The sequence below is a fragment of the Maylandia zebra genome, linkage group LG12 (genome assembly GCF_041146795.1).
Source record: "Maylandia zebra isolate NMK-2024a linkage group LG12, Mzebra_GT3a, whole genome shotgun sequence".
NCBI lineage: Eukaryota > Metazoa > Chordata > Actinopteri > Cichliformes > Cichlidae > Maylandia > Maylandia zebra.
The window spans coordinates 23,200,043-23,227,427 of NC_135178.1; the positions used below are offsets into that span (position 1 = coordinate 23,200,043).

The following is a 27,385-nucleotide window of genomic DNA, read 5'->3' on the forward strand; positions in this document are numbered from 1 at the left end:
CTAAGTTGACTTGTTTAACGTGCTTTCAAACCTTGTGCTCACATTACCTTGACTGCGACTGTTTTGTGTGGATATCTGAGATGAGTTGAACAGCTCCTTTTGTTTTGTGTGAAATCAGTTGAGAGGTAATGTGTCCCCCAGGTGGTCCCAGCATGCACTGCGGGGCAGACACACAGAGGACAGGTTTTTAGTCTGCTGCGGAGCAGCTACATATTTGCAGACTAATGGCTTCTCTGCTCAGTGTGTCCCCTAAGTTGACAGCTTCTTGTCTGTGGGGTGACTTCACGAGGCATGCGTACACTGTAGCCAGGGACACTTAACTTTTCTGTGAAATGGTTTGGCATAGTAGCAAGCCTGGCTGCAACAGAGGGAGTCCAGTGGGGTAAAGGTTGACATGCTTGTTTCTAAAATGGTGTTGAAAACCTCTTCCTCTTCATATCTAATCTACATGTTCTTTCACTTGCAGATGACTTGAAATGTTGATGTAGTAAAAATGAACAAGCCCAAAATGGCCACAGAGAAGGGGTGAGTTGATTTGCATTCAGAAAGCAAATAAAAATGTCATTACAGATGTGAACAAAAACAGGCATGGGGTTTGTGATGTTTGTGCATGTGTTTCTGATTGAAAGCTGCTCTGTCACTGCCATCTGTTCACACTCACACTCTCGTGCCCTCTCTCTCTGTCTCAGTGAGCCTTTAGTGTTATGATGCACTTCCACTTTTGTTCTGTTTTACCTTGTTAAGACTGTTCGCAGAAGGGTTTGACCCTGCTTTTCTTCTTGTGCAACAGAGCTGAGACTGGTAGATAATTAGCGGACCTTGCTTGAAACAGCCATTTGATATGTCAAGACTGAAAATAACAGCTGTCCTTAATGCTGAGGCAATATACTTTGAAAAACCTTCGGTGTATTTTGGCTTTCCAAAGTCTTTTTTTGTGTGTGTGTCTGTGTTCGTTATAGTGATTAATGTAGTATGTTAATTTAGGCTTTCTATTTTTTGTTCTGTGTTTTCCTTTTTCTGTTTATACTCTATTCTTCTCTCACTCCTGACATTTTTTGCTATTCTGTATTTAGCATACACTTTCTCTGTCTCTCTCCTTTCTTGTCTCTCTGTCTTTATAAGGACATATAAGACATTTTTGCTCCCCTGGGTAGAATCAGGGTCTTGATTCTCTGTCCAGTATTTGCCGTTGCTGTACCAACAACGGACCTCTAACCTCGAGTTTCCAGCTGAGTGCTACTGCGCTAAGATTATAAGAGGAGGACGGATCAGTGCTCCAGAAATGAAGTGAAACACAAAGAGACAGCTTTGTTGAAAAGCTTTAATAAATGAATTTTAGAGTCATATAGTCATAGACTGCCAGTTTGTAATCACCGGCACTGCTAAAAGTAACATGGAAAAGGCTGTTTTTATTGGATGCTTTCTAAAAGTGGGCAAAGACACACTTGACTCAGTGTGAGTATATGAGGTCACTGCACATATTAGATCATGCTTTACATTTGTTTTCCGGTGCCAACTGCACATTGTGATTAATAACATTAGCCTTTTCCCATAATTGAGTTGATCATCCTGTGTGTGTGTTTTTTGTTGTTTTGTTGTTGTTGTTGTTTGTTGATTTTTTTTTTTAAACATACGACTGAATTATCCTGTTGGATGCATTGTTCTAAAAGTAAAAACAGATTTTATTTGTTACAAGGGTTCCCAGTAACTCCAGGATAGTGATGCTCCTGGGCCAACTGGAAAGGATGAATGGTGAGGCCATGGTCAGGGATGTTGAAACAGCAAGACAGGTCACTACAAAGATCCTTCATCTCATACAGACACAGGGTAAGAATGTGTGTAAACATGCACAGTGATACATGTAATCTCCTGAACTCCGGTATAGTTTTGTTATCTTGAGCCAAGTGCGATCTCAGTGAGCAGTCCTGGCCTTGAATTGCATTGCTGGCAGTGGAAACAGCTGCAAAATATTCAGGCACTGTAACAAGTTATAAAACAGCATTTCCTTGCAATTTGCAAAGTGATTCGTTTGGATTGTGTAAGCAAGTATTCGACGGTATTGATCAGATGTTTTTGATCACCTCCATATTTTTGCTACAAATGTTCCCTTGGACTCGCGATAAGATGCTTAGAATTAGGAGGTCAAAGGTTCCTGTGGAATCACTTTTTTTAAAACTCCCAGTAATTATCTGGAAGATCCTCAGTATATCTGTTGGACATGTATGAACGTGTACAGACAAGTACATGTCTGTAAACTGCATCTTTAGTTGTTGGAATAGTGACGCAACCACAAAGTAGTATATTTAGTTCCAGGATGCAAGTCTTGCTAATGGGCAGTTGTTTGTGCAACTGTTTTAAAGCTCGTGTTTAAAATGAATGAGGATACAACCCTAACCTTTATTTTAATGGTCATGTATGTATAGACGCACCAGTCATAACTGATACAATCATTTCTTTCAATTCTAGAAAAAGTTTGGCCTCAAATATGAAGTTTAAAAAGCATTTAAGATGTATTTGAATGTATTTATAATGTGCATGCACCCACATTTATAAGACTAACAGCTTAATTGAAGGTGCTAACACAATAAGTGTCTCTGGCTGATCCCACAAAATGAGCCCAATGCCAAAGCACAATATGACTACAGTTAGCTGAGAAATCTTTATTACAATAACCATGGATGGGAATGATAATGAGTAGATATGCCTAATGTGTCAGAGGGCACAGTTTTAGAGTGTGTTCAAACACATCTGGTCTTTGTACAGATGGAGGGTTTGCAGCAAAATGATTAAGTTATCAGCAGAAGCTGTTGGAACTGTTTGGATTTAATCTTAAGACTTAATTGGTTTCTGTTGGTTCTTGCTGTAAATCAATCAGTTTCTGAACATTTAATTTCTATTAAATGTACATCATTTTTAAGTTTGTACCATTCGAAGTCTTTCAGTGGAACTATAATGACCAAGTGGAAGAGTTGGTTGTTATTGTTTTAAGACTTAAAGGCAAAGATCTGTGTGAAAGCTTTAAAGAACTCTTATTTGTATTTCAGTCAAATGCAGCAGAATCAGAGTTATTGTCCATTTATTAAGTACATTTCTTCCTCTCAAACCCATCTGTACATTTCACAAATGCCTTGATGCCTAGCTTCAGGTTGTGGGGAAAATTCCCAAATTCGTAGAAAACTTAAAGTGTGGTTGTTGTGTAAATTGAGATGCAGTAGTTCGTTGACAGTCAAGATGTGACCCCCATTCTCTGATTACTCCTTGAAAGGAAAATGGAGACGAAGATCTCATAACAGAAGAAGGTGGCACACCAGGTGTCGGACACACTGATACATGAGTGCGTCTCTGTTAGCAAGGAGCTAATTACAAAAACGAAAAACAAACAGCATTGTTCTGCTGCTGTAACAATTAAAAATTAAAGGACTTGCTTAATTAACAAACTCACAGAGGCTTTTGATCCTGTGTTTACAACATTTAGTATTTGAAACTCGTACCTCTAACCTTTACAAAGGTAAAGTTATAAACCTTTAAAAAAACCCCACAATCTTCAAATAATGCTATCTTGCAAAAAAATCAATTTTTGCAAGATTTTTGTTTGTTTTTACTTATAATAACATAATAATAACAATATTAGTAGTAGTATAATTATATAATACTACTACTACTAATAATAATTATAATAAACTAATGTTGTCCTGTAGCACAGTTTTAAGTTACTGGTTTTCAGTGCTTGTCAGTCCCCTCCTCCTTTGAGAAATTCTGCTGAATCATGACATGATGTGATTTCCAGCTACTTCTTCTCTCTTACTTTTCTTAAATTTCACCTTTCGTCTTTCCGTAACTTGTTGCTTCCTCCTTCAAAGCAAAGTCCTAGCTAATCTATCATGAATGATGGGCACAGTGGAAAGGCTTGTCTGTGACTCTATCAATCATGCAATATCAGCTGTTCCTCTCTCACCTGTTGCTTGGCTGTCCGTGACACCATGCCTGCAGTCTCAACTTGAAATGTGTATGAGTGTGACGTCGGTTTGAGGGAAGCGCCGAGGTCTGTAACCCTGCATGCAGTAACTATACACCCCAGGATGGACTTTGCTGTACTCTTGTCTCAAGTTCAGGGTCTCAGGAGCTTAAGAGGCAGTCAAGAAATACCATGAGAAAGTTGTCTTATGCTGATGTCTATAGGAGCTGTCTGTGGATTAGTTTCAGGTATCAAGGCAGAAGAGGGGCTGATTACCAGCTTCAGAGATCCCTGACTGAGAGGGCAGAGTTAGAGGTACGGTTGAAAAGTAGGAGGCTTGGACTGACTAATTGAGGAGTTAGTGAAAAGCCTTGATTTTCAATCTTTGACAACACATGATTTGAGGTGTCAAAGAGTTAAACTTTTTGAATCAGTTTTAGTACTTCTGTGGAAGCCTCAATGGGATCTTTTGGAAAATAGACACTGTTTCACGTAAAGCTTCTTAACTTTTTATCCTCAAATGGAGTACCGCTACACCAGGAGACACCATCAATCTGTGGTTTCCTTGGACACACCAGGTACAGTTCAGAACACCTTGAGTAAAATTTAATGTGTATGTATGTATGTATGTATGTATATATATATATATATATATATATATATATATATATATATATATATATGTGTGTGTGTGTGTGTGTGTGTGTGTGTGTGTGTGTGTGTGTGTGTGTATATATATATATATATATATATATATATATACACACACACACACACACACACACACACACACGTATATTACTTTGAGTGGGTAGAGTGAGAGTTGCGGTATATTGCATTTCAGTTCATGTGTGATAATTTTTCACTGTCAGCTGTTACAGCCTAAAAATTACAGTTGAAATGAATGGTGATTGTTCAGTCTCGAAGTTCAGTTTATTTTATAGGATTCTTATATAAACAAACTAACCATCATTATTCAAACAATACAGTTGCCCTTGTGTGGCCCTTCATTACTCTTTAGTGGGGTTGGTGTTGAAGTGCTTTAAAAGGTCTGGCATAGCAGAAACAAGAGGTTACTGCTTTACTTCCCAGAGCACTTGTATATGTGAATGGGTCCTCAGATATGCAAAGTATTTGGCATGTATGTATCACATTTTGAGATACAATTTCAAGACATTTATTTCTATATTTGTAATCATCTACAATTTCTGCTGTTAGTTTACAGAGAGCATTTTGCAAAGGCGAATACTTGTACTTGATTATCCCTTTGTATTCAGGACAGGACCAATACGGTCCTTTTTAGAGGTCAGGAATCTGTCAGCTCCTAAATAACAGGACAAACATAGGGTATGGATTTAAAGAGGTGGGAAGATGAAGAAAGAGTAGGGGTTGTTGCAAGACCTTGTCACCCTTTTCAGCTGTTCTTGAGCAGGTCAGTATATAAACAAAGACTGGTTGAGGACATGGTTGTAAAATGTGCCTTAAAGATGCAGTTTGTACTCACTGAGAGTTGCAGGAGTTTTCTAACTGTGAGTAAACTAGATGTTTTTACATACTCCAGTATAAATTACATTGTGATTTCCAAAAAAATCAAAAATTGCAGTGCAAATCTGTTAGCCTTCACTTTTGTGTTCATGTTGACTTTGCTGTGCATTACAGAGAAGAGTGGAAAAGAGGTCATGTCCAAAGGCTCCAGCGGCATGGAAGTCATCCTGGCTTCACTGGAGGTCAGTTCACAAACAACACTTGAGTTCTTATGCATTTCAATTGTTACTGACTTGTTGAAGAGAGCTTTTTGTCAATCTAAGTGAACAATAATGTTTAAGAAATTTATTATAAAATAATTTAAAAATACATTACTGTCATACAGTCATGTATATAATATAGTTCTAAGGATTTACATATCAGAACACATCATTAAAAAAGTTGCTTTGTTATTTTGCAAAAACAAAAAATCATAATGCAGAAGCACTGTGTGAAAAACTAAGTAAATCCCATGATTCAGGAGCTTATAGAACCACCTTTAGCAGCAATAACTAAGTAATTGTTTTCTGTATGAATTTATCTGTCTCCCACGTTGTTGTGGAGGAATTTTGGTTCACTCTTCTTCACAACATTGGTTTGGGTCATTGAGGTTTGTTTGCATTCGTTTATGCATAGCTCTCTTTAGGGCCTGCCACAGCAGTTCAGTCAAATTGAGGTCTCAACTTTGGACCATTACAGCACTTTGACTCTTTTCTTTTTCAGCTATTCTGTTGTAGATTTGCTGTTATGCTTGGGATTAATGTCCTGTTGCATGATCCAGTTTGGGCCAGCTTTAGCTGTCAGAGAGATGGCCTTACATTTGACTCTAGAATCCTTCGTACTGGTACAGAGGAGTTCTTGTTCCACGGAATGATTGCAAGGGGCTTCGGTCCTGTGGTTGCAAAACAAGTCCAAATCATCACCCCCTTCATCACCATGTTTAACAGCTGGTATGACCTGTTTGTGCTCATATGCTGTGTTTAGTTTTCACCAAACATGGTGCTGCACATTACTGCCAAACATCTCTGCTTACGTCTTATCTGTCCAAAGGACGTTGTTCCAAAAGTCTTGTGGTTTGTTCAGATGTGACTTTGCTAACCTAAGAGTGTTACTGTGTCCTTTTTTTAAGAGAAGCGGTTTTTCTCCTGGAAACCCTTCCAAACACGTTGGACTTGTTCAGTCTGTTTTCTAGCTGAACTGTTATGAACTTTAACATTTAACGTGCTAACAGAGGCCTGCAGAGACAGTTCAGATCACATTCAGATCAACTCAGATCATTTGAGCATTAGATGGTCTGACCTTGAGGTGAATCTCCTTGGACGTCCACTCCTGGGAAAAATGGCAGCTGCTTTGAATGCTTTTCATTTGTGAAAAATCTTTCTCACTGACAAATGAAGGACTTTAAATGACTTTTAATTATCTGGAAATGGCCACGTAACCCTTCCCAGAGTGATGGACAGCAACAATGTCGTTTCTAAGATGATTGCTGACATCTTTTTTAAACACACAGCTGGATACTCCAGACCAGCAAACTGCCAAAAATGTCTGTTTTTATAGAGATTCTGTGACCAAGCACCTGGCTGCTACCTATCCTCTTAATTCCTATAGATGCAGTAAGGGTGTGTGTAGTTTTTCACAACCTGACTTGCATTATGACTCAATTTTCTAGCACCTTGTTCCCTGAATTCAATTTGGAATTAGATTTCACACTTATGTAGAGTAACATCAAGGTAATTACACAAATTTCTCAGATTTACCGTGCAAATAATTTTTAACTAATGTATTATTTGTGACTGTTACAGAACAGCAGAGATGTTCAGACCACCCTGAACATCTTGTATATTCTTAGTGAGCTGCTGACTGTGGGTGAGTGGAGTTTTTTTTTTCTTCTATTTTTTGTTCACCGAGTTTGTTCATGCTCTAACAACACAATCAATTGCTAAACATGTGAACTTTTTGATTTTTGTTACCAATAAATTGTTACATGGTGTTAAATTACACTTTTTGATTGGATTAATAATTACAGTATCTAGTTCATGTGGTTCTCATGCTCTCAACCCTTTTCTGTCTCAGGCAGGGGTCGCAGGATGGGAGTGTTTGTGTCCAAAGGAGGAACAGGAATATTATTCCAGATCCTGACCTCTGCCAGCAAAGAGTTGCCTCCCAGTGAGGAGCTCATGCTACAGCTTCACTCACTCTTAGCCAAGGTTGGCCCAAAAGGTAATGTCGCAGTCCAACACACACACAGACTGGATGAGCCAGTGATTGTATTTTTGTCTTATTTTTGTTTTGCTCTGGGCATCATGCTTGTAAATGAAGAGTGTTATGTTTACATTTTGAAAAGTTTTTGCTGACACCACATGTGTAATGTTTATTTAAAACGTATGTTGAAGTTGTACACCGATGATGTCCTTGTGAGTGTTCTGTTTTCACTGCCTTTGCTATCAGTGTTAAGTGGATAAGTGAAAAAACTTTAAGCCATTTGCAGAAAAACAACAACAAGCAAAACTGGTAACAAGTCCTCTGTTCAGAAACAAAAATAGAGGAAAGGTACGGAAAAATCAAAAGTTTCTATTGTTTATTTACTGAGCTGGGACATTGGACCCTGTGTGTGTCCAGACAGAAAGTTTGGTGTGAAGGCCCGATTGAGTGGAGCTCTGAACGTCACCATCAGCCTGATCAAACAGAATCTACAGAATGCCAAACTCCTTCTGCCCTGCCTGCAGGTTCTCAGGGTTTATTCGGCCAACTGTAAGTCCCCGTAAACTCTCACAGTATATATTATAATCTCTAATGAAGTTCAAGCAAAGTAGTCCCAAAAAATACTACAGAGTCCCAGACAGCAGCTGATAAAAATAATTAAACTGAACTGGCTGTGTTTACTTCTAAGTTGTGCTTGATTTTGATTTCTACTGTAATAGCGGTGAATGCAATTTCTTTGGGCAAGAATGGAGTAGTGGAACTGATGTTCAAGATTATAGCACCATACAGCAAGAAGAACACCAGCCTGCTCAAGTGAGTGTCTAACTGTCAATGCTGACTCCTTTGCAGACCTGAAACAGCCACATTCATATGCCTCTGGCCATAGTTGTGTCATATTTGCTGTTGGACCCCATCTTTTTTGTTTTTAAATCAACAGGGTAGCTCTGGATGCACTTGGAGCACTTCTCAAATCCAGTGAGTAATTTATGTTTGTAGCATTAAACAGCTCAGTGGTCCTTAATTAGTGTTGTTTAATCCTTTGCCTGTACTTCACTTATTGTCTTTTCTGCTCTGGAGCACAAAGTGTAATAGATCATTCCACATAGACTTAAAGTTTAGTGTCACGTGACTTTCTCCTATATACTATATGCTTATTACTGCTTTTATTTTCATTTTCTTCTTCTGTCCCGCCACACAATTGCAAAGTGATATGTAGCAGTGGTTTCGCTTCTTGTTTCAATTCCCTTTTCAGAAACTAACGCTCGTCGTGCAGTGGACGGCAGTCATGTGCCCGCCTTGCTGGCTCTGTACCTGGATTGGCATCGCAATGACGCACGTCATCGTCACATGTTGATTCGCAAAGGGCTGCTGGTCTGCCTCAGGAATATTACCAACATCAAACTTGGGAGAAAGGCATTCATAGAGGCCGATGGCATGAGGATCCTCTACAACACATCTACTGTGAGTAAGAAAATTGCATGTGAATGACAAGAAGTTAAAGCATGCAAAACAGAACTACTTCCCACATACACAGGTTTCGGTCTGAGCTGCTCTCTGATTTTTCTGTGGCTTTGTTTCTAGGAGTGTCTGCCGGTGCGAACTCTGGATCCACTGATCAACACTTCGAGTCTCATCATGAGGAAGTGTTTTCCTAAAAACCGTCTGCCTGTGCCTACCATTAAATCAGCTTTCCACTACCAGCTGCCTCATGTACTTCCAGTTGGACCTGTGGCACAGCTGTACAGCCAGCCTCCTGGGGGTGAGAGCTCAGGACACACACACACACACACACACACACACACACACACACACACACACACACACACACACACACACACAGTTCACAAGCGTGTGGCCCAGCTTATCACTGTGTATGTGCACACCTTCCATCTATGATTATACAGTATGGGCACTTTTTTAAAATTGCTGTCCTAACTGCTAGTTTCAACACGTTATACCATACAGACGGATAAATAATACTAAATGGCTAATGACAACATTCATGACACTGCTGCACACAATGTGCCTTACAGGAACAACAAGTCACCAGCTCAGCAACAAGCCCTTAAAGAAGGGTAAGACGTACGTAACCCTCAGATTATACAGATTCACTATTTCTTTCTCATTCACCTCACATCATACTTGACTAAACTAACACATGACATGTGTTGGTAATAAAGAGCACATTGCATAGTCTTGCTTTCCCACTAGTAGACATACCGTATGTTCTTGCATTTAACTCAGCTAATTTGCTTCCTACATCATGTGCAAAGGCACATGATGAAACATTTGAGCTTCTTTTCTTTTCTCATAAGGCCCTGTCTCACCGACACGTAAAATTGTGTAAATGTTTTATGCGTTAGAAATATATTTTTTGGACCTTTTCTTAAAGCAGCCATTCAAACGGACCAAATAATTTTACTCGACGGAGTTGAAACACTTATTTCTTTGAACCAATCTCAATTTTTCCTGATGTTTCGGATCCAAATAATCAGATCTCTGGTCATTGGCAACAAGTGCATTCATAGCTCAAATCCAAAGCTGTACTGTATTCTGATGCTGATTCTGATTCTGAATATGCAACGACATTGAAATAATTAAAAAAAATATGATTTTACCTCAGACACACAGCCGAACACTACTCCGACTAACGTGGCTCTCTGAAATGATTTCTGTACTTCCTCATATATGATTCCAACTCTGCTAACAAGACTTCAAACTGCCCCACTGACATCCTGAAATGTACAAACGCGGCTGGGATACCGCTTCCACTCCTGGACCAAACCATAATACTCTCCCTGCTGCTGTGTTCTCGTGAGAATTGGATGAACCAGAATCCTCGTTTCTTTCTTCTCTTCATTAGGAAGATCAGGGCCAGCGCATCATCAGCTCAACTTTTCTTTTTTTTTCTTTTCTTGACAGTCCTTTTTTTGAGGATGATTTTTTTGTAAAAACGCAACACCTTCTGTGTTTATATATTTTATGCATCAAATTCAGATTCATAAAATTTTGAATTTTCTTTTGTTTTTACACAACACGTTCGGTGTTTAAGGGCCTTTAGTCTCAACTAAAATTTTAAATAAAAAAAGCTCTATTACATTCTTTTTTTTTCCAAGTAGCACTGTTCGTATTTGTATTTTTTAAAAAGAAGGTTACCAAATACTACCTCTGTTTTTGGTTTATTGCAGAGTGTAGAATCAAACAGGAACGCTGTAAAACAGTGATATACATTAGTTATTACAGCATCGATTGGTGCTGACTCGTTTATATTCCTGAAAACATGTCGGTGAGCTCTTGAATTTTTATTTGAAGAAACGTGCTCAGAATCTCTTCTTTCTCTTGATCACCCATCTCTTGACCATGGCTGCTCACATCTTTTTGTTAACATTTCCTCTGTTCTGGGCATAGCATTACAACTCATTGACCAGAATCCTCTGGGGGGGGACTGCTGTTCTGGTCATGTGCTGGCCTCTTTCACATTTTCAGAAATAATAAGCCCCCCTCCTCTCTCTCCCCCAGCGTGGGCAAAAGACAAACAGAAATGTCAGGGGAATAATTTCTGCGTATGTGTGTTGTACCCAGTGGATGATGTGGTGGATGACAGCGACGATAATGAGGAGACGGAGGCAGAAACTGATACTGACAATGAAGAGGACGAGAAAGCTCATCGCACTTTGGTAATACCAAATACTTGCATGCATATGGGACATTTCACATGACAACAGTACACTAACATGTGGTACACTTGTTCACTATGGCAAGCATATTGCCTCTATGTGATATTAGATTCACAATTCAACTTTGATATCACTGGAAATTATAATATCATCGTTAGTTTTGTGAAACACAAAATCGTACATTTTCATGAGTCATACCTAGTCATTGATATCGGAACTTTCCTAAATTTCCAGTAGAGGGCAGTCATAATTTACCAGCCATTTTTGAGTGCTGAAATCACTTTGTCACCCATATCTGGTGAACCTCATAAGAACTAGATTGGAGCTGTCTTGACAGAGCAAATACAAATGTATAACAGGCAATTTGAAGTTTTTCTTCCTTTGTTTCCTGTCAATCAGAACGATGACATAGAGACTGACCTGAACAAGCTGCATCCCACAAAGAGCCCTGGTCGTCCATTCGAGGAATTGAGGGTATATGAGAGATTCTTTCTGGAACTATCTGAAGACTTTCAGGTCAGTATTTTCTACACGGCTCCATGGTCCTCATAGTTCTTTAAGACCTTGACTCTGTGCTTGCATGGTGTTGATATTGCATGATGGGTAGGTGCCTAAAACTTTGCATATGTGTCCGTGTGTCAGTCTGTTTATCACATTGCAAGAGTTCAACAAAATTGTGTTATTTATTATATTTGTGGTGTCGACTGAACATGTAATATTTACTAAAAATCCTACTGGCTGACAGGCAGCAGTCTGGTCTAGACATTCTTCAATGCATGAGCTGTTAACTACAATATATTGTTCCTGCAGGGGTATAACTTTGAAGGCTCAAAAGGTGCCTCTTCTACTCCTTCATCAGGATCCCTTTCTTCATCATCATCCTCAGCTCGATCCACTCGTCCAATCATAGTGCCCACAGCTCAAGCCCTGTCCCCAAAGCACATGGCGACACCAGCCTCTCAGGAGATCTGGAACTCTGTCAAAGGACAACACACACAGCCACCTGCCTCTGCCACCTCTCGAACCCCCGCTGCTTCTCTAGCATCTCTAGAACTGGACACGATCCACCTCACCAAGGACCATGACAAAAAAGAGGAGACTCACATTCCTACCCCAGATGGGCATACAACCTTATCCTCCTCCATGCATTCTCCTCAAGGCCAGATGATAGAACAGGGACTACCGCATGCACTGGATTGTGTCTCTCTAGAAGACAAGGGGGCTCTGAATGTAGAGGACGGTTTAAAGGGAGTGAAACAAGAGGGATCCCCAGTCAGTGCTACAAGACACATACAGTCACCTCTGCTGTTGGGGGATATCGCTACACGTCGCGTGGGAGGAGGAGGTTCAGATTGTGGATCAGAGGGTGCTGAAGATGAGGGAGGGGAAGGAGCGGTTCTGGAGGTGCCTGACACAGCCCTCCTCCTCCCGCTGCATGACCCTGACCTATACGTGGAGATGGTGAAGGGGACACGTTCTGTCCCACAGTACGCTGAAGTGGCTTACCCAGACTACTTTGGCCATGTAGCCCCAACTTTTAAGGAGCCCCATCTGGAAAGAGTTTATGGTGTACAGAGGTGAGAGGTCATCCTTATTAATAAGCAATTGAAGAATATTTATCCTTTTAGTCTGTTAGCAGTTTCTTTTTGGGTGTTACGCTGCAGATCTAAGATATTCCAGGACATTGAGAGGTTGATTCACCCGAATGATATCCTGGATAAAGTGGTTTATGACTTGGACATTCCCAGGTGAGCCTTAGAGCTTTTTATCAATTAGGGTTAAACTCATGTAAAATGATGAATTTTGTTTCCATTATTGAGCATTTGCAGTTAAGTGGTACTAACAAAAGCTACTTTTCTCCTTATAATTAGAGTTGTGCCATTTACTGTATATTAATTTTTATGTTTCAGTTGCCCTGTTATTGAAGACAGTGGTGAATCACTGAAGTTTAACTCTCAGTTTGAGTCTGGTAACCTCAGAAAGGCAATTCAAGTTAGAAAGTAAGTACTTAATACTCAATGGAGTATACAGTGTTACAGACACCACTCTGTGGTAAGCTGTGTGTGACTTCACTAATGTTAAATGCCTAAAATGGTCTAGATGAGTTTTCTTTATGGTTGATGATGTTTGGGCTCATATTTAGAGTTTATTCTGTGGTATCTCTTCAGGTATGAGTATGACCTTGTGTTGAATTCAGACATCAACAGTAATCACTACCACCAGTGGTTTTACTTAGAAGTGAGTGGGATGCGTGTTGGGACCACCTACCGTTTCAACATCATTAACTGTGAGAAGTCAAACAGCCAGTTCAACTACGGTGAGAAGAATAACAGTCCAACCTACAGAACTTTTATTTATTCATTTGTTGTAAAGATTTTTATACAGCAGAAATGGAATTAGACTGTATTAAAGGCACAGCAAAAAAAATTTGACTGTAATTTGCTTGAGAATTTGCACAGCACAGTTTGACTTATTTTGTGTTTGGGCTTTCTCCCTGTTTGTGTAGGCATGCAGGTGCTGATGTACTCTGTGCAGGAGGCAATCAGTGGCAGACCTCGCTGGGTTAGAACGGGAACAGACATCTGTTACTACAAGTAGGTGCAATCATACTGTAGTGAAATGGGCAAAATTGAGCAGAAAATCAAATGCTCTAAAGCAAGAGTAGACTTGCTGCTTTTATTAGATGCACTTTTTCTTGTTATTGCAGTCACATAGCACACTGCAGATTGGTGGAGTTAGGCATGTAGACGACCAAACTGAGCATCAGAATCAGGATGAAAAGTGACTCTGAACATGGCATAGTTGTTGGTACAAGACAGGCTGGTCTGAGTAGTTAAGAAACTGCTGATCTACTAGGATTTTCACACACAGCTGTCTCTAACCCAAAAAAGATATATATATATATATCCAGTGAGCAGCATTTTTCTCGGTGTAAATGCCGTGATACCACAGGTCAAAGGGCAGTGGCCACACTGCTTCAGTGTGATGGGAGGGTAAAATTACCTCAAATAGCCATTTGTTACAACTACGGTGTGCAGAAGAGCATCTGTGAAAGCACAACATGTTGAACCTTGGGCCAAGATGGGCCACAGCAAGATAAGACCACATGTGGAGCCACTTGCTAAGAACAGGAAACAGAGGCTCAAATTTGTATGGTCTCGCCAAAATTAGACAATGTTAGATTGGAAAAACTTTGCCTGATCTGTTTCAGTTTCTGCTGCGACATTCGGAGGGTAGGCTCAGAATTTGGCATAACCAACATAAAAGCATGAATCTGTCTGGGCTTATATCAACTGCTCAGGCTTGTGGTTTGTGGTGTAAAGGTGTAGGAGTTGAGGATTTCTTAGGCACACTTTGGGCCCTTTGGAGAATAATTAAAGTATTGTTGTTTGTCCATAGCTTTATGATCATCTTCTGATGGCTACCTTTGAAAGGATAACGCACAGAAAGCTTTAATAGTCTATAACAAGTGAACATGACAATGAGTTCACTGCCCTCAAATGACCTCAACAGTCACAGGATTTCAGTCCAATAGAGCACCTTTGAGATGTGGTGGAATAACTGATTGACGTCATGGATGTACAGCACCCGTGTGACACCATCATGTCAATATAAACCAAAATCTCCATCATGAAGAAGTAAGGGTGGTCCAACCTGATTCTCACAAGATGTACCTAATATGGTAGCCACTGAGTGCATTTGATCATATATTTTATAGCTTCAGCGACAAAAGTTATAAGGTATATTTTCAGAGAAAACTAGGATTTACAGTGTAGTCATCGCCTCGCCCCAGAGGAGAGACCTTGCTTTGACAGTTCTAATAAATTAACAGCAGGAGCAAACCTGTTTATGACCTTTTTCTCTCATCTTAACTGTAAATTTTAGGAAAAGGGTGAAAGAAACTTAAAAGAAACTCAGGTAAATGAGAGACTAGTGTTATTCAAGAGGTGTTGGGCTAATCAAAATGAATTTAGCAGCAACTAAATGTGGACATATATCCAAGCACCAGGTGACATCCAAAGGCTTTTCTATCTCTAACAGTGTTCACAGGCCCCTGCAATGTCTTATGTCCATACCATTGAATTGAAATATATGCTGAATATTCCAATATATATATTAATCCATTCTTTAAATCAAGTGAAGCATAAATAATATTTCACAGCAGGTGTCTTCACTTCATGCAACATCTGAAATAATAAAGCTATAACTTTCTCTTTTGGTTAGTTTTCCACAGCTCACATTAGGCCAGGCATATTTATTATAAAAATAACTGCAGTGCCATCCAGTCATTCCATACTACAACTTCTAGTATAGCTTCCAGTACTTGCTCAAGTGTTTTTTGACTGTGATTCCACGTTTACTAGTTTCCTATGTATTGTCCTGCAAAGATTATGCAGAGATCTCTAATGAAGAACTAGAGTGTGTGTGTTGTTGGCGTTCAACAGATACTCACGAAGTGTTCTTGCTTCTCGTAGGAATCACTTTGCAAGGAGTTCCATCGCAGCTGGTGGTCAGAAAGGAAAATCGTATTTCACTCTGACCTTCAGCACAACCTTCAGCCATAAAGATGACGTCTGCTACTTTGCCTATCATTACCCTTATACATATTCTACGCTCAAGGTATTATTGTAGCACTAGAAGACATGTGTAACCTCAAGAATACTGAAATGGGTCTTAGCATGCGCTCGTACAGTAATTATCACTCTTCCTTTGTTGCTACATCACAAACCTGTAATCTGAACCCTGATGCAGACCACTATTAGCTCTCAGTCTACTCTCAGTCACTTATCAAGAGAATAGGTACATTACATTTTTTTGCATATGTCTAGAGCTGCTTCACGGAATTACTTCAGCTTAAACCCAATCTAAATCACTTAATTGTGATCAGCTCATTAAATAGCCAGTAGAATAATACAACCATAACATGTAAAAATAGAAACATCCAAAAGCTCTGAGGGTTCAAATGGAAGCTGTGGATGGGAGTGGGTTTAAAAGCTGCAATTTGTCATTTTGCGCAGATGCACCTGGCCAAACTGGAGGCACTGAGGACCCCTCATATCTACCTGAGACAGGACGTGCTGTGCGAAACCCTCGGGGGGAACATCTGCCCCCTTCTTACCATCACTGCCATGCCCGAGTCCAACTCAAATGATCACATCTGTCAATTTAGTGAGTAAATAAATGTAGATCCATATGGAGATTTAGTTAAAGTTATTTGGTTAAAGCTATATAGCTCTCTCTAGAGTTGGCAATAAATGTCAAGGAAGCAGTGCTGTGTGGTTTTAAATGTCAGAAAAATCTGGAGTCGATAGATTTTGCAAACTGCTGGATTCATCATTTTGTTTGCACTCAGGAACTTGTGGAAAGTATTGATATTGAAGGTTTATTCTGGTGAAACAAAGTTAGTTCAAACTTATTTGGGCTGTAGAAAGTTGAAATCATTGAATTATCCAATTAAAATTGTCAAATGCGCAACAAAATCACAATAATGGGAATCGTGTGTATGTAAAAGAAGTCCAAAGTGTTTCATTGCCAGACACTCTGATTAAATCACCTAAAACAGCCTTTCAGATACACCTAATTTGTCATCCTTAGAATGAAGATTATTCCTGACTGCTGGGAGCAGTCTGTCTAACAAAGTAAACTGAGCCTGAAAGTCCAACTTACTTGCTTTTATGAATCTCCTTGAGTATCTTGTAGCCTATTTAAGCAGATAAAACTATTTCAGAGTCTGTTAATGGGTAGATTTTTGATCCACGTGAGGTTATTTTATCACAAGTAATCTGTCATTAGTTGGTGATAATTTCTTTGGGTCCTTTAATTGAAAAACCTCCCCAGTAACTGATAGAAATGACTAGTACTACAGTAAAACAGCCTTGAGGTATCAGGGCATACTCTTATTTTCCAAATAGCTTTGCACTGCACTGATGTTGTTTTTCTGCTCTGAAAAAACTTAAAATTGAAGATTTTTTCCTTCTCATTCCATCTCCCTGTGCTCATGTTTGTGTTGCACTTTTTTTTCCTTTCTCGCTCTTCAGGGAACCGTCCATTGATCTTCCTGTCTGCCAGAGTGCACCCCGGAGAGACCAATGCCAGCTGGGTAATGAAGGGCACGCTGGAATTCTTAATGGGCACGAGCCCACTGGCAGCCAGCCTGAGGGAGGCCTACATCTTCAAGATAGTGCCCATGCTCAACCCTGATGGAGTTATAAATGGGAAGTGAGTAAAAAGAAATGGAACTAAATTAACGCACGCTCATAACTCTCAAGTATACACACCAACGACACACACTCTGCCGAGCCTGGGCCTGCACGGTGGCCACAGCTTTACGTTAACACACATCAAATCTTGTCTTGAAGGATTCTCTAGCTGTTGCTCTGTTGTGCTCCACTCTGTATCCTTCCCCTCTTCTGCCATCTCCTTTCTGCTGTAGTCATCGTTGTTCTCTGAGTGGGGAGGATTTGAATCGCCAGTGGCAGAATCCCAATCCTGAGCTCCACCCCACCATCTACCACACTAAGAGCCTGCTGCAGTACCTTGCACACATACAGAGGGCACCACTGGTATGACCTCTAATTAACTGGAATTACTCTAGGGGCGTTTTCCACTTTGCGACACAATTTTTTTTTTTTCTCCATCCTGCTGCACATTCTGTTTGGCTGCTTAACATCTGTAAATAACTGCATTATTTTATTACACATATAGTTACCATAAACTAAACCCTGTGCTCGCCTCTCTGCTACATATAATTTTATTTACTGGTATATTGCAATGGGTGGCAACGTAAAGGCACAAAGAGGGGTGAGGCTGTTATTCTTTGCAAACTGACCAGAGAAAGTCATTATTTTATAACTCGAGTCTCAGTGTCATGGTTAAAAAAAACTATTCAATGTACTTCTTTTCCGTCTATGTGTGTGCATGTGTGTGAATGCACAGGTATTTTGCGACTACCACGGTCATTCCAGGAAGAAGAATGTGTTCATGTACGGCTGCAGCGTAAAGGAGACAGTTTGGCAGTCCAATATCAGTGCTACATCGAGCGACTTGCACGAGGACCTTGGATACAGGGTGAATGCCAGCAGTACACACAAACTTCTCTTAGACTTGCCCAGTTTCTGAAAGTACAGTTAACATATCAGTGGATATTAATTGGGCTGAATTTGAATCACCATTATTAAGTTGTGCTCGTATTACTCCAGAAAAGACATGCCATCAGTCGACTTATAATTACACCAACACATAGTTAATGCTACATATTAACTATATTTAAGATGTTGATTTTAGTAAGTACATGTTTGTAATGTTACCTGTTCTGTTTGTTGACTTTCTTTAACACTGTCACCATGTCTTAATAAACATATTCAAATGGGTTTAAACTCATTTTGCAAAGACAAAAAAAACTGGTAACATCAAAATGTTGTTGTCTGCATTTGGGAATGAAAACCCCAAATTTGGGGGTTTGCATAACTATAGCTTTTATCGATTCCTGTTTTTCTTTATTTAATCATCTGCACCCCTAGCACACACACGCACACGCCTACACAAAGACATTCAGACTTCTCAAACACTTTTTATATGTTCTTCAGACCCTTCCCAAGATCCTGTCCCAAATCGCTCCAGCCTTCAGCATGGCTAGCTGCAGTTTTGTTGTGGAGCGCTCCAAAGAGGCAACCGCCCGCGTGGTTGTCTGGCGAGAGATCGGAGTGCAACGCAGCTATACAATGGAGAGCACGCTCTGCGGCTGTGATCAGGGCAAATATAAGGTATGGGTATATTTGTTTATTCAGTATGGATTGCTACCGAACACTAGTATTAAATTGGTACCGATACTAGACAAAGAGTGCTACTGTACAGTCAGTCTTTATCTAGCATAATAACAATTTAGACTTCATTTTAACAGAGCTGTAAGAGCTCTGCTCTCATGACAACACTTCTGTGCTGTCCTGTCATGTAGATGGGACAGGCTGTTCAAAACTAACTTTTGCTACATTTTATGAAAATTCACTGACTGTGAAGAAATGGTTTCATTTGAGCAGGTGCCGCCCACCTCTGGAACGAATTTCGAACACAGTGTTCTTATAGTAAGCAGAGCAGTGAGTTGCACCCATGCAGAAAAATACAGTTGTTTCCCCTTCAAATTAAATCACTACTTTTAATGTTCCTATTTAATGAAAAGCTCCAGCCAACAGTTAATTTTGTGATAATTAAATAATCGCTCATAGTTATTCATACAGTTGCCTGTAGGGAGATTACTGCAGCTGTTGGCACCTGAGGCACATTACCAAACAGCCCCACCTGCTTACTCTGGTGAGGTTGGCAATGTGTAAAACTTATGATTATATTTTACATTAACACATGTGCAATCCAGCAATAAGAGTGCAGGTAAGATCTTAACAGTACCCATCCTTTGTATGGACAAATAAAAGACTTGGGCATTTTATTGTAGCTTAGAGTAATGACCCTGAAATTAAAATGTTCTTTTGAACAAGCTTGTCATTTTCTCAGAGGGAGGTGCCCCTCTGCTCCTCTGCATGCCCACCAGGTGGAGCTGCGGTGCTGTTTGTCTTTGCTTCTTCTCAGTCCTTTCTCTTTCTTCCCTTTTTGACTGTGCTGCCTCCCTTTCTTCTTTCTAACTCCATGGTGTTCCATCCCAGCTGACTTCCTTCCTATTGATTCCTGCCAATGTCAACATCTAACACTGAGTCCCACAATGCCATTTTGGCTCTGATTAAGACCCCTACTGGTTTTCATGAAAGTTTTTGTCCAGATGTGCAGGAACTAATGTCTCCTGATTTGTGGCTGCATATGTCTGTGGCCAAGTTTAGATGTTCCTCCTTCTGTTCTGCTCTGGGGGGAGGGAAAGAACATGAAGGGTTTTTTGGAGGGGTCGGGATTCGGGGTGAGCTGAAGGTTAGTGTGTCCCTGTTTGCATTTGCTTGTACGAATGAACTGTGCAGACTTTGTGTGGGTGTAGGAAGGGGTGCATATGTGTTTGAATGTGTGTCCCTGAAAATGAAATAAATGATCATGTCTCCACATGAAAAGTTTTCTTACCAAGTGCTTGGCCGCAGCGAGAATTGGGGCGTTTGAAGCTGGACAATGACTCTATCCCCAGGCTCCAGAGCAGCTTTAGAAAACCCACAGCAGTCATTTTAAACTAGATTTCACTCTGACCTTTGCAGTTATTTTTGAATATGTCAGTATATTGAAAGTACTTGCGAGTATGTGTGTGAGTTTTTAGTTTGTTTTCTGGTGAACGTATCGAGTTTAAAATCTTGGGCTCAGGAGGTACAGCGGGCTGTCCAGTCATCTCACGGTTGGTGTTTCAATCCCAACCCTCTCCACTTGCAAAAGTTCCCTGGTGTTAGACACCAAACCCCAAGTCGCCCGCTATCACAGCCGAGCACCTTGCACTGTAGCACTGCCGTCATTGGAGTGTGTTTGAGAAAGGATAATTGAGAAACACATTTTAAAGCACTTTGTAGAACCACTAAGAACTGCGCTGTGTAAGTGCAGACCATTTACCATTTAGCGTTTTCTCCAGGGTCTTCAGATCGGCACCAGAGAGCTGGAGGAGATGGGAGCTCAGTTCTGCGTGGCACTGCTGAGGCTGAAGAGGCTGACCGGGCTCCGGAACCACCAACACCTACTGGATTTGGAGAGCGATATTATTGGGACACAGTCCAAAGTGGTCAGGTTAGTATTGTGGAAAAAAGCCATGACTCTGTGCAGTCATCTGAACAAGCCACACACAGCTGTGGAATTTGGTCTTATTGAAACAATACAGCAAACAAAAACTACTCTCCTCATTAACCTTTTTCTCCTTTTTGTTTTAAGTTTTTCAGCTTTTTGTTTCTTAGCTGTTGAGTTCTTGTCCTCTTGCAACCTTCTCAAGGTATCTGAGATATTGATAATGTTTTCTGTGACCATAAATCTACCTGGAAATGATTACAGACTGCCTTCTTTTTTTTATCTGCACAAATATCCTCATTACTGCTAGACACGTTCCCCCTCGGCGCTGATTCTCAACGGTGTGACTGTCATTCTGGCTCTGAAGCACTACTCAAGAAACAAATGAAGGCCTGAATTTATGCAGGGCTGCTGTGAGCATCATTGAAATTCTACCAATGATCATGTGCGAGGAATATAATGAAAACTTTGGTCTGAGAGGGAAGTGGTCATGAATAATTGTCAGTAGCATCATTATTTCTTAAAACAGCCAGAAGATCTCTTTTGATAAAACCATTTACACCTACACAGTAGAGTTGTTAAGGGGCGCGTGAAGTAGTTGATGGTACATGTGCGTGGAACGTGGAGATTAGCTTCCCTCCATAGCTGGAATACATTTGCAACAAAGTGGGAAAGCAGTTTATTAAAGTCAGTATCACAGCGTGTCCTCATACAGCCTAAGTGTCAAAGGATGGTAAAACTGAATGTCTTTATAGTTCAGCTGTTAAGATGAACTCTAATCTTATCTGCCTTTTTATTCTATAGTTATATTCTTTATAGTTCTTGTGTCAACGTGTTCAGTTTGTTGCAGTAGTGTACAGTAACTTCATTTCTTATGCTCTCATTCCCCAGTGCAGTAAAGGAAAGGATACAACTGCAGTATCAGGCATAGGATTAAAAGAAAACTTACCACGTTTGGTATTTGTTTTGATGTTTTCATATAGAGATAGATAGATGGTTCATGTATAGATTTGCTGCTGCTCTCTATTTTACTCTGTCGTAGACTATATGAGGTGCAGTCCTTGGCTTCTCGTGCACCTCCGGACCAGTTTTCAGCGCGGCTGCTATTTTAAGATTGCTCCTTGAAAGTCTCGTTCTGTCCCTCGCGCTTGTGCGTCGGCGATGCGCGCTGGATCCTCTCCAGTGTGTCAAAATGGGAGCTGTTCAATTTGATTTTTATCTCGGGCAAACTGACAGAGTCACAGGGAGCCAAGTCTGGTGAGTGGGAAGGGTGGTGAGCGATGATTATGTTGTGGTGGCAAAAAACTTGTGCCTCTTCAGTGCGGCGTACGCCGTCACACAGTTCCACGTATTACTGTTCGGATCACCGAGTGCACCTGCTCAGGCGTCTCAGGACCTTGCAGGAAAACTCAGCCTTCAGTCTCACCCTGTGGGGTGACCTTAAACTGACGTACATCTTTAGGTTTGGAAACTGCTCGGGCATAACCGGAGACCCAGCTGTCATCACACGCCGCAATCTTTGTCGTCTCTGCACAAGTTTGAGCTCTGTGGCGAAATTCCAGATATGGAAGTGGTTAGAAGTATGGAAATAGAACTAGACTCCCAAGCAGCAGTATTAAAAATGAAAGCCTCTCTGAAAGCATCCCAGAGATGCGTGACAAGTTACCACATTTAAATCCTTTTCTAAAGAAAAATTATTTTTAACCTTTTAATCGGGCCTCATGTTGGACTGTCGGACTTTTCTCACCGAACCCAGCGGACCTGCTATAATTAGGAAATTATGACGTATCTGTCTGACAAACCAACATTAACTAAAGTTTAGAAAAAATCTAATCTACATCAGAGTTTTATGGGTTAGGAAAAAAATGCAGTTTTAACTCTAAATTTAGTGTCCACATCTAAATACAGACTCATTCAAAAACCATAGTTGCACTCAAGTTTTCGGCATCTTCATCCATATTTTAGCAAGTGACAGTGAGTCAGCACTGCTCTTCACCCTAAAAGAAGAAAAAGAAATCACCCAGTAGCTTCATGCATTATCTAATCACCTCGATTGAAATGACCAGTTCAGAAATATGAGGTCGCCACAGATTAGATTGTACTTAGTTCAACACAGCCAATAAATTATTAAGCTTGGCCAAACCCAAGCCGTGACCACCAAGGTTATCTTCATTTCTTATTTTAATACATTAGCTTCTGCTTTGTTAAAGAAGTCGAATCCAAGTGATGGCTCTATATTCCAAACCACTTAATGCTTACATCTCTTTCTCCCTGCATCTCCTTGTCTCTCTGTTACTAACCTACTCTACTCTCATATTGATATATTCATTCATCATTTATGTGTCTGATCATTAAGGGACTCCAAAAGTGTTTGTGTGGCTGTGTGTGTGTGTGGGCATTAGTACCCTCTGGGATTGGTCGCTCTCATCCTGGATTTATGGCTTTATTCGTGGGGCTTGGTATAGTACCACTTACCATTTAAGAGTTCATCACAACGATGATATTGTGGCCACTGGGATGTGTCTTCAAATAACTGGAGTGCTTAAATGGGTGGATACGAGCAATGGGGTCTGTTTTTTTTTTTGTGCGCATAAGAAAGGACCAGAACGATTTAGAAGGTTCTGCAGATGTGGAGGTTTATCCTTGTGTGACTGAGGGTAATTTGGGTTTTAATGAACATATATGGATTTGTATATTCAGACAGACGGTATATGGAGATGACTGCAATTTGGTGGATACACAAAATGGGTGTGTGTGTGTGTGTGTGTGTGTGTGTGTGTGTGTGTGTGTGTGTGTGTGTGTGTGTGTGTGTGTGTGTGTGAATTGGTTTGATATTTCTGTAATGGCCTGAAATGGTTGACACATTGCTTTCATTATCTGCTTGGACAACATGCATTACACACGCACACATTACCTCATACACATACACGTTTGCTGTACATATACTGATGCGTAATTTCTCTGTCTCTGTCTCTCTCATCCACTCATACTCAGGCGAGCTTGGTGGGAGATCATTGTCTGAGCCCCCCTGATCGACTGTCTCCCTGGGATCACATTTCAGACCATTAACACCATTAAAAACCCACTAAAGCCACTAAAACCTCAAAGAACCAGCAAGCATTTAACCATTAAGACCGACAGAAAAAACCCAACTGCCTCATTGGTCAAAGCAGACATTTAATGTGTGTTAGCGGTCTTTACGTTTTTATGATTTATAAATGTTATATTAATATGTATAATTGTTTTGCAGAGTTTGCGTTTGCTTCTTGTTCTGTGTTTAAGCAATTACTCTTACCGGCAGGATCTGATTATTTATGTGGCATTTAACAGTAGAAATGTGAGGAAAGAGAGCATTTCCTCATATTTAAGGTCATAAACTGCAGCAGTTTTATGAATATATCGGTCATTTAAGTCATATATCAAGCAAAAATGTTAAATCTAGATTCTCAGATCTTTTTTTGCTGCCTTTTCATTTAGAAAATATTTTTTTAATCAAACTTTGAGGAAAAAAATCAATTTGTCTTTGACTAAATTTAATAGTGAATCCAAGATAATCACAAACTCCATCAGCAATAAAAATAATGACCTGTCTTACTGGTATATTATTTAAATTAAAAATTAAATCATGCCTCTGAACAAAAAAAATCACAAAATAAAGAAACATTTTATTTATTTATTTTTAAATGAAAGCTCCTGTTATGTTTTGATTGTGCTTTCACAATTTGAACATTGCCATTCTTCCAGTTTAACCATCATCCATGACACGCGTGGCAGTGACTCTTTATTTTGTTACCCAGCAGCCCAACTACCTATGTGATGGAGGAGGACGAGCCGTCCTTTCTGGAGGCTATAGACTACAGCGCAGAAAGTGACAATGAGGACGCGGAGCCCGAAAACGAGCACGGCAACAACGTCCACGAGAATCCCGACCACCTTGATCAACTGTCCGACTCGTACTAATCGCAGGGATCAGCGCTGCGGGGTTAATCTCATCTGTACCTGGCAGTTTGAGCTTACAAACAGCCGGTGCCTGGGCTTTTAGATGATCTAAATTTAAAGATTTCACAGGTGACATAGCAACACTTCTCACATTGACTGCTAGATAAATAGCATAGATTTAAACCTGACCCTGCTGTAAATACAAATCCAAATGCTACATAAGCACCACACAGGTGTGCGTCGACCTGATAGATTTACTCTTGTCTATGCGGCTGACGTGCTGCTCCTAACGGTACTCCACCTGCCTTTCACTTCAGATAGACTGATATAAGCTACAGTAATACAAAAAATAAAGCTTCTAATGAATGTTTTCACCTTTCACTACCAGAATTTAATCATCATGAACTGTAAGCCTTGACCTCAGACACCATATAGCCTCTGAGATTCACATATAGCTGCACAGGGCTGCAACCAGCAGGCACTTTTGACATTTAACTTGAACCCCGGTCCACTCGCTGCTCCTTTTTTATCACTTCCAAACTCACGCTGAAGCTTTCTGCCAAGGTTGTAGTTGTATAATAGAGCCAGTGGCTTCTGTAGGCTTTGAAAGCCCTCTCATCTGTGACGCTGTGTTTGATAGAAACACTTCTGCAGGTGATTTAGGGAAACTGGATCTCCTCCACTGGCCAGCACCGAGATCCAATCTGCCTGCCTTCTTATTTCCTCTTTCTAGCTTTCTTTATTGTTGCCCTGCACTTTAACTTTGTATTCATTTAGTTTGTTCAGGCCTTCTTTGCTTGTCTCTTTCTTTTCTTTGAGAAGCCAAGGTATCACTGTTGAAATGGGATGCACAGATGATCAAACAGCTGTCATATCTGAACATCATTTGAACAAGAACCAGCTCAGATGTAACCAGACTTGAGCCGTGACCTTACTTCCTTCCCTCTTTGGCAACGTGACACGTGGGCCGATCACCCATGTGCTCTCTGCCTTGCTTTATCCAAAACCGAAGCTATTCATATCACACACAAGCAGAATGTTCACGTCTTTATAAAGACAAACCTTGTACAGTATTTAAAACGTGGATGTAAACACTGCAAACTAACATCAGTGACACATTTAGGTGGAATGTATAGCATCCACATGTCGGTGTTTTCATTGTTTTTTATGAACCGTGTTAGTATAACAAAGTAGTGATGAACAAGAAAGCATGAGCTGCACAGAGAGCAGAAAACCCTTGCGCACTTTGGACAAACACAAATCACACAGAACAAAGACAAAGTGAATGCGAGTAGTGTGGAAACCTCATCTTTAGTCACCTCGTTTGTTTGAGCCCAGCCCAAAGCTCGACGGTAACACTTCTCTTTTGTCTATACTGGAATGTTTTTCCCGTCGTTGTTCTTTCCTCTTGTGTGTATATTTTGTGGAGTTGTGTAGGACAGACCCATGTGTAAAAACAGATGGTGCCGAGTATCAAATTGTTTTTTTTCCTGCTCATAGAGATGTGTTTCTGTTGTACAGGTTGATTTGTTTGTTTGTTTTTTGCTTGCTGTTTTTAAATTATTAAGTATTTTTTGTGTGATGCTTCCTGTACGTACATTTTTCTGTGTGGGTGCAGACTGTGTGTGCACATTTGCAGGAGTTTAAGTTATTCCATTATTCTGCTCAGCTAATGCTCTTAAAGTGTGTTTCTGCTTTCAATTTGATTATCCACTCTAACTCGGCTTCACTCCCCCAATAATTTTTTCGCTCCTCTCTTTCCTTCTAAACCCATTTCACTCCTCTGTTTTCTGTCCTTTGCTTCCTTTTAAGTTTTGTTTGGGACATCTTAGAAACACAGCATTATTGTCGTGCGTGTGCATGTGTGTGTGTGTTTGAGGGATATCCACGTGTAATTTCAGTATAATATGCGATACGTGTCTGTCATGTTTGTCTCTTGCAGCTTATGTGCAATGCTGGGCTGCGTTTGTTGGGATAGTTATTCATTTTAAGTTGATTGTACTGCAGAAAATAAAAGCTAAGACTGAATACATGGGAAATAAAATGTGAATATGGTAAACTGCTGCATTTTATTTATTTCATATTTAGTTTTTTGTTCCTGAACTGTACACTTTTCACTGTGATACTGACGTGTGTTTTGTGAAACTTGAGTGAGCAAGAAATTCACATAAAATCTGTCCTCATGGAAACATTTCTCTTTGAATTTAATAAAACAACTGTAATTGATCCTAAAGATATGAGAAGCAAAACACATTAAAAGAGCTTCTTTTCTTTCTGTTTTTTTTTTTTTTTTTTTTAAAGGAAAAAACGTTTTCAGGCTGTGTTGACTTTCAAGCTTGTAAACTCTGGTTTTGGTGTCAATAAATCACTGCACCCGTTTCCTGTTTTGCTAGCAAAA

At 40.2% G+C, this 27,385-nt stretch overlaps 1 protein-coding gene across 6 annotated transcripts in view; it reads left to right on the forward strand.

Annotated features, from left to right (window-relative positions):
* agtpbp1 (ATP/GTP binding carboxypeptidase 1) overlaps window positions 1-27,046 on the forward strand; it is a 28,052-nt gene extending 1,006 nt beyond the window's left edge. Inside the window, exons 2-27 of one of the 6 annotated variants that reach the window (XM_004547291.6) lie at window positions 467-525; window positions 1,697-1,827; window positions 5,615-5,682; window positions 7,282-7,345; window positions 7,553-7,699; window positions 8,099-8,230; window positions 8,401-8,494; window positions 8,619-8,656; window positions 8,934-9,142; window positions 9,263-9,440; window positions 9,715-9,756; window positions 11,264-11,358; window positions 11,758-11,874; window positions 12,169-12,935; window positions 13,023-13,106; window positions 13,269-13,358; window positions 13,527-13,675; window positions 13,865-13,952; window positions 15,834-15,978; window positions 16,377-16,527; window positions 17,397-17,577; window positions 17,792-17,921; window positions 18,295-18,426; window positions 18,945-19,121; window positions 20,903-21,054; window positions 24,846-27,046. In XM_004547291.6, the coding sequence (XP_004547348.2) occupies window positions 494-525; window positions 1,697-1,827; window positions 5,615-5,682; window positions 7,282-7,345; window positions 7,553-7,699; window positions 8,099-8,230; window positions 8,401-8,494; window positions 8,619-8,656; window positions 8,934-9,142; window positions 9,263-9,440; window positions 9,715-9,756; window positions 11,264-11,358; window positions 11,758-11,874; window positions 12,169-12,935; window positions 13,023-13,106; window positions 13,269-13,358; window positions 13,527-13,675; window positions 13,865-13,952; window positions 15,834-15,978; window positions 16,377-16,527; window positions 17,397-17,577; window positions 17,792-17,921; window positions 18,295-18,426; window positions 18,945-19,121; window positions 20,903-21,054; window positions 24,846-25,008 (3,756 nt within the window). In that variant the 5' untranslated portion in view covers window positions 467-493 and the 3' untranslated portion in view covers window positions 25,009-27,046. Of the gene's footprint in view, window positions 1-466; window positions 526-1,696; window positions 1,828-3,692; window positions 4,271-4,481; window positions 4,534-5,614; window positions 5,683-7,281; window positions 7,346-7,552; window positions 7,700-8,098; window positions 8,231-8,400; window positions 8,495-8,618; window positions 8,657-8,933; window positions 9,143-9,262; window positions 9,441-9,714; window positions 9,757-11,263; window positions 11,359-11,757; window positions 11,875-12,168; window positions 12,936-13,022; window positions 13,107-13,268; window positions 13,359-13,526; window positions 13,676-13,864; window positions 13,953-15,833; window positions 15,979-16,376; window positions 16,528-17,396; window positions 17,578-17,791; window positions 17,922-18,294; window positions 18,427-18,944; window positions 19,122-20,902; window positions 21,055-24,845 lie in introns of those variants that run through there. The other 5 variants (XM_076890914.1, XM_076890915.1, XM_012918033.5 and 2 more) reach the window with 5 other exon arrangements.
* The last annotated feature ends 339 nt before the right edge of the window (window positions 27,047-27,385 follow it).